The sequence below is a fragment of the Leptodactylus fuscus genome, chromosome 10 (genome assembly GCF_031893055.1).
Source record: "Leptodactylus fuscus isolate aLepFus1 chromosome 10, aLepFus1.hap2, whole genome shotgun sequence".
In the NCBI taxonomy this organism is placed as follows: domain Eukaryota; kingdom Metazoa; phylum Chordata; class Amphibia; order Anura; family Leptodactylidae; genus Leptodactylus; species Leptodactylus fuscus.
Genome location: NC_134274.1, coordinates 7048398 through 7059033, shown reverse-complemented (window position 1 = coordinate 7059033; position 10636 = coordinate 7048398). Strand labels below are relative to the sequence as shown.

Below are 10636 nucleotides of genomic sequence, written 5' to 3'. Positions count from 1 at the left end.
TAAGTCCAGCTTTCGGCCCACTGAGCATGCTCAGACATTTTGGAGCCGCTCAGAGGCTAAGTGCCATTCTCTCCCTACTGAGCATGCTCAGACATTTTGGGTCTGTTCAGAGTCCCATTTTGGCCATACTGAGCATGATCGGTGATGTCATGCCACCGCCCCTGTTGGTCGGGGACTAGCCTTTAAATAGTGTGAGCCGACGCCCACCCGGTGCTCACACTTTGCCTTGTAATACTTTGAGACAGGAGGTTAGGGCCAGGTTCCAGTCAACTGCAGGAGCTGAGTAGGGATCCAGTTAGAATTCCTTGGCTCAGCCGTTTGGAATCAGTCAACCTATTCCTAGTCTAACTGCTGTGTAGCTCCTGGCAGGTTTAGGAGTTTGTTGTGTGACTGACCAGGGGTGAAGTTAACCCCCGGCAGTCTTGATTGTGTAGCAGAGTGAAGCATATGCTAGGGCCTGGTTCCTCTGCTGTAATTAGCAGGTGCTTCTTGCAAGGCTTCATTTGACTTCACTCAACTGCTATACACAGGCACGCTCTCCCAGTGAAGTTAACTGGAGAGTGTCTGTTGCAGCCTGTTCACATTGATGCCACACAACATCACTGCCAGTGCAGTTTAACTGGTGGTTAGCCATTCAGACATACGGCTGCCCATCTGGGCTTGTGGACCTCACTGCAGTGCTCTGCAGCTTAGCGGTTCTGGTTGTGTTCATTATTATTTTTATATATACACACAGAACCGTAACACATGGCAATTTCCGTAGAGGTAAATCGGAATTACGGAAACAACATAGCACAGCAAGTTAAAGTTTCCGTAACCTACAAAGTTATGGAAATCGTGCGGCTTGGTGTTCTGTGCTGTCTCCACAACACCTAACTCTATGAGAACAGTGACCACTAACTGTTTCTGTAAGTCCTGACCTTGGTCATGTGGAGTCCCTTTAAAGGGTTGAAATGCACACAGGTGTGGGTATCGCCTCTGGGGACAGTGACAACTAAGGTCCCATGACCCGCACGCACCAGTTGATTTGAGGCAGCAGTACCCGTAGAAATCAATGGAAACGTGGGCGCTACTTGCTTTATGTAACTCCCACAGACCTCAACGGAGAGGGTTGTGGTGAACAGCAATGGGGCTGCCATGAATGGTGAATAGTTATCTCCAATTGGGGGTCACATGATATCAAATGTTCGATTCCACTCTAATGACACCAAAGGAAATGAAAGGTACATGGTACCCCGAGTCAGCCTCCATTATACCTTTGGCCCTACGAAAGTGTGTTGATGTGAGCACTAGCACTGCAATATGTCTACGGGCCAATGGTAAGTAATGGCATCCCCCTCGATAAGCCTGAAGAGTGGCCGCTGTTATGGTTGACCAGTCCAAGCGTAAGAGTGAGCGTCATTTATCCGAATGGTACAAGGCCAAGCACGGATTCACTCGTGATAAAATCCATTCACCACAATAGAGATTTTGTTGCCTTTAAAGATCCCAGTGGTCACCTAAGTAAAGAGATTTTCCAGTATGTTTCTACCGGTGACCTATTTTAGGCTTGGTCCATAATAGCAGATCAGTGTGGGTCCGAGTCCCCAAATCCAAACCAATCTGCTGACTGCAGGACCAGCCGTTCCCCTGAGCCTGTACCTGCCCGAAGCCGTGCAGCTCCAACATGTTTTTCCCATAGGGGTTGTCTGTATACTAGTTCACCTGCTGCACCTGCCCCCTTCTAACCCACATGTTATGAAATTATACCAATTTTTGCAACTTTTTAAAAAAGTCATATTTGATAAAATTGGCAAACATCAGCCTGATGGGCTCATTGCAAACCCAAAAGTGAGGTGAATCACTGAAAAATGTAAAAGGTCACAAAAAGTCAACCCAAGACGTTGAAGAACTTTTTGATTCTAGAATTGTGGAGTGCAGGGCTGGATGAATAAAGTTTTAAATAATGAAATATAAAAATTTGTTGGACAATTCAAGCAATGAGCTGATTGGTGCTGGTGACTCCAGGCACATCACTATGTTATGTCAAAGGTTTTTGGAAACTTTAGTTATACTTTAAGAATCTGCACATTTAGACTGAACCCACCAGAGAGTATTCCCAATGTACTGAATGGCCACTTTATTAGAAACCCCATCTAGTAGTGGACTGGACCGCCAGAACCGGCAATTCATTGTGGTGTACACCGGTATCAGAAGAACTTCCTTGCACCATAACTCACTTTCTACAGCCTGAACTACAGACATCTTACAAGAAAGGCTCATTGATTTCTGAAAGTTGCACCACATTCTGCCCTTCCATTAGCATGGTGCCACCAAAATCTGGATCCATCTGACCCGACCATGTTTCTCCAGAGCTCAGTGACTTTTTTGCCCCCTGCAGTCTTGTCTTTCTGTATCCCTGGTGCTGGCATTGGTTGTCTGTAGAGATGGCCGAGCCTCTGAAGATTAGTTTAATTTCAAGTTCGGATGGTTCGGTCCAGAGATCTGTTTAAGGTCAAACAAGATCATCATGAACCGAAAGTGAAACTATTATATTGTGGGGTCTCTTCAGACCCGGAGTATAATAAGTGGAGGGGGTGTGGAAATATGATAAACAGTTATACTCACCTTCCCTCAGCTCTCTGGCGTCCAGCTCTTCCTTGAGGTCTTCCTCCAGACTCCTTGCATGAAAGCGGTATAACATTGGGGTGCTCCATGTGACCCCGGGGTGCGTAACATCACCAAGGGGGCCAGAAGATGACCCCAAGGGACTGCTGAATACCACGGGGATGCCCAGGAGAGGTGAGGGAAGGTGGGTATAACTGTTTATATGTCCCCACTCACCTGGGGCCTGCATTTATTATACTCTTACATTAGTTTCACAGTTTGTAGGTGAAAAACCCTCAAGGTTTCAGGTTGAACCAAAAACTTTTAGAAAATCTGGGTGGAATCTGGTTCATCCTGTTTGGTTTGGTTATCTCTAGCTGTCTGTAGTTATAGTTATAGGCTGCAGTAAAGGAACGGTCAGTTTTATGTTCAGACAAGTTATTTGGACTCCATTGTTATATCGGCTGCAGTTTTTGTGCTTCGCCGACTCATCAGAACGATTCCTAACATTCTCCTCTTCTAGGCTACACTCTGGGGGGGGGGGGGTCACATGTCCAATGTCCATATAGGGGAGTGACAAACATTAGGGCAGGGGTCTCTAATAAAGTGGCCACTTAGAATATACCACCTGCAGAAGGATCCAACAAAGCTCAGAAGACAACACATTTTTGTAGTGGTGATTTTCTATACTATTAAATATTATCATTATTTTGCTTACTTATATAGCGCCATAACTACCGCAGAGGCAGCAGAGGCAGCTGCCACAGGGCCCGGGCCATTAGAGGGCCCGGTGACAGCCACTACCGCTGCGTTTTTTTTGTTTTTATTTTTTTAATAGGCCATTTACGGCCCCTATTTACTTGCCAATCCTGGCTGGGCCGGGATCGGTAAATGACACCGCGGGCCCCACAGATACTATCATTATACTCAGGGGTCTTTGCAGACCCCCAAGTATAATGATCAGCGGACCGGGAGAGGTAAGGGAACGTAAAAAACACTTTTACTTACCTCTCCACGATCCTGCCAGGCCTCCTTCCTACTTGTCTGACGTCACATGAACCCGGCCTGCTTCCCGGGTCATGTGACGTCCGACGTCATAGAAGAAGGACGGCAGCGGAGAAGACAGCGTAGGAGCCGGGGACAGGTAAGAAACAGTAATTTTTTATTTTTTTATTCCCCCGGGGTCAAAAAAGACCCCAGAGTATAATAATTGTTTATGGGTGTCCACAGTGGGACATAATACTGTGTGCAGGGGCCACTATGGGGTACAATACTGTGTGCAGGGGCCACTAAGGGACATAATACTGTGTGCAGGGGCCACTATGGGGCATAATACTGTGTGCAGGGGCCACTATGGGGGATAATACTGTGTGCAGGGGCCACTATGGGGCATAATACTGTGTGCAGGGGCCACTATGGGGCATAATACTGTGTGCAGGGGCCACTATTGGGCATAATACTGTGTGCAGGGGCCACTATGGGACATAATACAGTGTGCAGGGGCCACTATGGGGCATAATACTGTGTGCAGGGGCCACTATGGGGGATAATACTGTGTGCAGGGGCCACTATGGGACATAATACTGTGTGCAGGGGCCACTATGGGGTACAATACTGTGTGCAGGGGCCACTAAGGGACATAATACTGTGTGCAGGGGCCACTAAGGGACATAATACTGTGTGCAGGGGCCACTATGGGGGATAATACTGTGTGCAGGGGCCACTATGGGACATAATACTGTGTGCAGGGGCCACTATGGGGGATAATACTGTGTGCAGGGGCCACTATGGGACATAATACTGTGTGCAGGGGCCACTATGGGGTACAATACTGTGTGCAGGGGCCACTAAGGGACATAATACTGTGTGCAGGGGCCACTAAGGGACATAATACTGTGTGCCGGAGCCACTATGGGGGATAATACTGTGTGCAGGGGCCAGTATGGGACATAATACTGTGTGCAGGGGCCACTATGGGGGATAATACTGTGTGCAGGGGCCACTATGGGGGATAATACTGTGCAGGGGCCACTATGGGGGATAATACTGTGTGCAGGGGCCACTATGGGACATAATACTGTGTGCAGGGGCTACTATGGGGTACAATACTGTGTGCAGGGGCCACTATGGGGTACAATACTGTGTGCAGGGGCCACTAAGGGACATAATACTGTGTGCAGGGGCCACTATGGGGGATAATACTGTGTGCAGGGGCCACTATGGGGGATAATACTGTGTGCAGGGGACACTATGGGGCATAATACTGTGTGCAGGGGCCACTATGGGACATAATACTGTGTGCAGGGGCTACTATGGGGTACAATACTGTGTGCAGGGGCCACTATGGGGTACAATACTGTGTGCAGGGGCCACTAAGGGACATAATACTGTGTGCAGGGGCCACTATGGGGGATAATACTGTGTGCAGGGGCCACTATGGGGGATAATACTGTGTGCAGGGGACACTATGGGGCATAATACTGTGTGCAGGGGCCACTATGGGACATAATACTGTGTGCAGGGGCCACTATGGGGGATAATACTGTGTGCAGGGGACACTATGGGGGATAATACTGTGTGCAGGGGCCACTATGGGACATAATACTGTGTACAGGGGCCACTATGGGACATAATACTGTGTGCAGGGGCCACTATGGGGTACAATACTGTGTGCAGGGGCCACTAATGGACATAATACTGTGTGCAGGGGCCACTAAGGGACATAATACTGTGTGCAGGGGCCAGTATGGGGCATAATACTGTGTGCAGGGGCCACTATGGGACATAATACTGTGTGCAGGGGCCACTATGGGGGATAATACTGTGTGCAGGGGACACTATGGGGGATAATACTGTGTGCAGGGGCCACTATGGGACATAATACTGTGTGCAGGGGCCACTATGGGGGATAATACTGTGTGCAGGGGACACTATGGGGGATAATACTGTGTGCAGGGGCCACTATGGGACATAATACTGTGTACAGGGGCCACTATGGGACATAATACTGTGCGCAGGGGCCACTATGGGGTACAATACTGTGTGCAGGGGCCACTAATGGACATAATACTGTGTGCAGGGGCCACTAAGGGACATAATACTGTGTGCAGGGGCCAGTATGGGGCATAATACTGTGTGCAGGGGCCACTATGGGACATAATACTGTGTGCAGGGGCCACTATGGGGGATAATACTGTGTGCAGGGGACACTATGGGGGATAATACTGTGTGCAGGGGCCACTATGGGGGATAATACTGTGTGCAGGGGCCACTATGGGGGATAATACTGTGTACAGGGGCCACTATGGGGCATAATACTGTGTGCAGGGGCCACTATGGGACATAATACAGTGTGCAGGGGCCACTATGGGGCATAATACTGTGTGCAGGGGCCACTATGGGGGATAATACTGTGTGCAGGGGCCACTATGGGGGATAATACTGTGTGCAGGGGCCACTATGGGGGATAATACTGTGTGCAGAGGCCACTATGGGGGATAATACTGTGTGCAGAGGCCACTATGGAACATAATACTGTCTGCAGGGGCCACTATGGGACATAATACAGTGTGCAGGGGCCACTATGGGGGATAATACTGTGTACAGGGGCCACTATGGGGGATAATACTGTGTGCAGAGGTCACTATGGGACATAATACTGTGTGCAGGGGCCACTATGGGGGATAATACTGTGTGCAGGGGACACTATGGGGGATAATACTGTGTGCAGGGGCCACTATGGGACATAATACTGTGTGCAGGGGCCACTATGGGGGATAATACTGTGTGCAGGGGCCACTATGGGGGATAATACTGTGCAGGGGCCACTATGGGGGATAATACTGTGTGCAGGGGCCACTATGGGACATAATACTGTGTACAGGGGCCACTATGGGGGATAATACTGTGTGCAGGGGCCACTATGGGGGATAATACTGTGTGCAGGGGCCACTATGGGGGATAATACTGTGTGCAGGGGACACTATGGGGGATAATACTGTGTGCAGGGGCCACTATGGGACATAATACTGTGTGCAGGGGCCACTATGGGGGATAATACTGTGTGCAGGGGCCACTATGGGGGATAATACTGTGCAGGGGCCACTATGGGGGATAATACTGTGTGCAGGGGCCACTATGGGACATAATACTGTGTACAGGGGCCACTATGGGGGATAATACTGTGTGCAGGGGACACTAATGGACATAATACTGTTTGCAGGTCTTACTAAGGGACATAATACTGTGTGCAGGGGACACTATGGGGGATAATACTGTGTGCAGGGGACACTATGGGACATAATACTGTGTACAGGGGCCACTATGGGACATAATACTGTGTGCAGGGGACACTATGGGGGATAATACTGTGTGCAGGGGACACTAATGGACATAATACTGTTTGCAGGTCTTACTAAGGGACATAATAGAGTGCGGAGGAGGGGGTCGGTCAAGGTCTTCGGCGTCGGTTGGGGGGGGGGGGCATATGTCAAAAGTTCTCCACAGGGCCCCGCCATTCCTAGTTACGCCACTGGCCATCCTATAGTCTGTAGATATATACCCAGGGCTGTGAGGTCAATGGTTTGGCTTATGGGCTGCAGGGGACTGATGCTCTTTGCCTCCATTATGTGAATGGTCAGCTATGGTTACTCAATACTAATGTCAGGAGCTTGCAGTCATCTGTTACAGATTCAGAAGACCCATGTGTAAGACTTGTAACCAGTTTCTTGGTCAGGAATCCAAGTGAATCTGTCCTATTATAAGAGGCGCTCTTCAAGGGGCTCTCCATCATGGCTCCTACAGCACATCCAGCCTCGCCCTTATCACTGACCTTTTCTTTTATCCCCATCCTCCATCTATAATAAAGTGATCAGGTCAGAGCCCCCCTATAACATCACATATACAGACACCTCCACCTATTATAGTGACTACTCTACCAAGAATACATGACAGGGGGCGTGGATAGCCATAGCCAAACCAAATAGCCAATCAGCGTCACGGGGCGTGGTTTACCTGAGTCAGAGTTCTCATTTGCCGCGCTGCTTTTCTATTGATGGTCTACAACAAAATGGCCGCCGTGACGCAATGTCATGACGTCTCCGGGCTGTGGGCGTGGTTTAGAGGTCACGTTGCATCCTGGGAGGATAAGATGGCGACTTCCTTGCGGAGCCGGTGACCTGTGAAGTAGACGGAGGTATCTGGGGCAGCTTGTGGCTCATGTCTGGGCGCGGGTGTGACGGATCTGGCGGCCGGGGAGGCCTCTCACCCCGATGGGCAGCCATGACTGGGCCTCCGCCGGGTGTTATATAATGTAGGACTACAAGTGCCAGCAGGTGGTGACCTGTCATGTTTGCTGGGGCTTGTAGTTCCACTCTGTTTCTGTATACAGAGTCACCAGGGGCGGATCATAAATAATATAATGCTCCAGATTAATGGGAACAGGCAGACCACCAAACCAAAGAACAAGGAGGAATATCCAAAAACATTACCAGATACATAGTCAGATGAAAATGGACGACCTCACATGAAGCCCCTGCAGAGTCTGTAATGTGGCCGTGACCGTGTACCCTGTGTATAGCCGCATAGTTTAGCTTTGGGGCCCCTTGGGATCTAGTGACGGCCACCTCTGCACCCCTAGAGCGCAGCCCTGAGACCTGGATAGATAATATGCGAGGGCCACCGACTGTACTGCCAAAGTGGCCACATTATATATAAATGAATGAATAATAAAATTGATGACCCCTATGACATCACACGTAACTCCTAGAGAAGGGGCACAGGAATAATTAGGGAATCGCCTGCAATGAAACCAATAATACGGATCAACCCCAAAAGATAAAGCCACTAACTAGAGAGAATAAAGGATCCAAGCCAAGGAAGCGCAGCAACAAATAAGGGAAAATTTGGCAGAGTCAGACGGGCGGTGTGCAGGCGCTGCGTACAGCGGAGACGGGAGGATTTGTACCGTAATGGGGGACATAGGAAGGAACGTGCGAAAGGCATCGCCATTAGACATGGAGGAGACTCTCGCAGAAGAGAGCGTGACGTCACCACGTGGATATATTGTGGCCCATACCCAGCTCTCCCACAATCTGTGCCCCTGCATGTCTGTGGAAGAGTGAATGTGCAAGAGCAATAACAACCCCAAAACCAAGATCTGCAGTAATAGGAGGAAACGCGATCACAAACACATCAGAATGATTACAGGAGAGGAAAATACACAAAATAGTAACAAAAACAATCAAAATAAAATGTAACGAAAATGTAACAAGTCAGCAAATAAAGGAAAAATAGTCAAAAAACATCCCAGAAATAGTGATAATAATAATAGAGCAGTATGTCGGGATTATTTATTATGGACGTGCTTTAGTGTTTGGTTCTGGATTCTTGAGTGTTGCAGTCCGTTGCTCTCCTCCCCCTGTGTCCCATCCCATTGACTCTAATATAAGCCACATGGCGGACGCTTCCTTCTATCCTGTGACCGGGTGACCGTAACGCACGCATGTATATAACAGTAGTGTGAACGGACTCTTATCCTCAGTTGGATTTTTTCAGTGTTTTAATATTTTACCATTTCGGTTTTCAGGCCCGGTCACTCATTTGGGATAAGAAGGTAAATCTTCCCGTTCCATCTTCTTTAGTATTTGCCGTCCTCAATCACCGGGATTAACCCTTCGTGTGGTTGCAGATGTGGGCTGTGACGCGGCTGCTCTGGGGGAGGGGCCCCCTGGTGGCTCAGGCTTCCCGCTCCTTCTCTCTAGGTGAGTTTTATTAAAAATCCAAAATGGCCAGAAGAGGGCGGGGCTGTGTTGTATATGGATAATTGGCCGCATGTGTCCCTGAGCAGCGCACGTTCCCTCTGTATACGACCGCCGCCGCTCCCCTCACTTACAGGAACACCTTTCAGATATTAGGTTCTGTTCTACATCCTAAAATTTGGTCACCACTTATAACATGTCCCTGTTGTCTTGTAGGGAGTTGCAGCCTTGCCCGGACCGGTTTACCAGAGCCAAAGAATACAGATCGTTGGAACCCGAAGAGGGCGCAGTTTGGGGTCTATGATAATATCGGGATTTTGGGTGAGTGGCGTGAAGCTTTCAGAGCAGTGATCGCCAACCTATAGCCTACTCTGAGAGCTGTGTGCTGTGTACTCTGAGCCAGTAGGCCGCTCCTTCTCCCCTCTCACAGCATGTGATGTCACATTCATAGAGAGAGCTGCAAACTGCAGCTGCATCCCCCTCCTTACTATAAGTGTAACATTCCTGTAAGATACATTACAAAGTTTTGTGTCTAAAATATTACAATGTATCACTGAGTAACTCATTGCAGTGGATAAGAAGGGGGGATGGAAGGGGGGTCAGACTTTAAACATCGCTCTGAAGATGTCCTCCGTCTTGATCTTGACCAATGTGTCTGTATTTTTTATACACAGGCGACTTTAAAGCGCACCCCAAGCACCTGATCATCGGCCCCTCATGGCTCAGAGGCTGGCGGGGGGAACGAGCTGCAGCGATGCATTAGGAAGAAGATGATGGTCGGAAGTCGCATGTTCTTCGACGAAAGACACAAACTGAACAAAAGGATCAATTTCCTGTACAGGAGGTTCAACCGCTACGGGAAACATCGCTGACGCCGCGCGCCAAATAAATTCTATTTCTTCACTAATTCTTGGTCTGGTGTGATGTGTCCGGTTCTGTCACTCAACATAAAATACAAATACAGTGGTGTCCACTGAGATGTCCATCAAGCCATAGGGCAGGGGTCAGTAGCCTTCAGCTCTCCAATTGCCCAGGGGTCACAAAGTACCCGACAGGTTCCAATTAAAGGGGATGTCTGTATTGGAACAGTTGCAGATCTGCATTGGAAATCCGTGAGAAAACACGAGACCTGCCGTACAAAACCCAACATACAAACACAATGCATCACTAGATGGCCGGGATTGTTGGCGGCCATTTACAATTCAGTATTGGTTATGGCACAGCCTGGGGCAAATTTATTAAAATAGTCTAAAAGCAAAACTGTCTTAACCCATCGCAACCTATCACACTGA

The 10636-nt window shown here is 48.9% G+C and overlaps 1 protein-coding gene across 1 annotated transcript; it reads left to right on the top strand.

Annotated features, from left to right (window-relative positions):
• Window positions 1-7704: 7704 nt before the first annotated feature.
• Window positions 7705-10251, top strand: MRPL51 (mitochondrial ribosomal protein L51). The gene is given in 6 exon segments (XM_075258618.1): window positions 7705-7780; window positions 9173-9199; window positions 9275-9347; window positions 9561-9665; window positions 10019-10080; window positions 10082-10251. Coding segments are annotated over 4 exon segments (375 nt in total). The 5' UTR covers window positions 7705-7780; window positions 9173-9199; the 3' UTR covers window positions 10217-10251.
• Window positions 10252-10636: the final 385 nt, after the last annotated feature.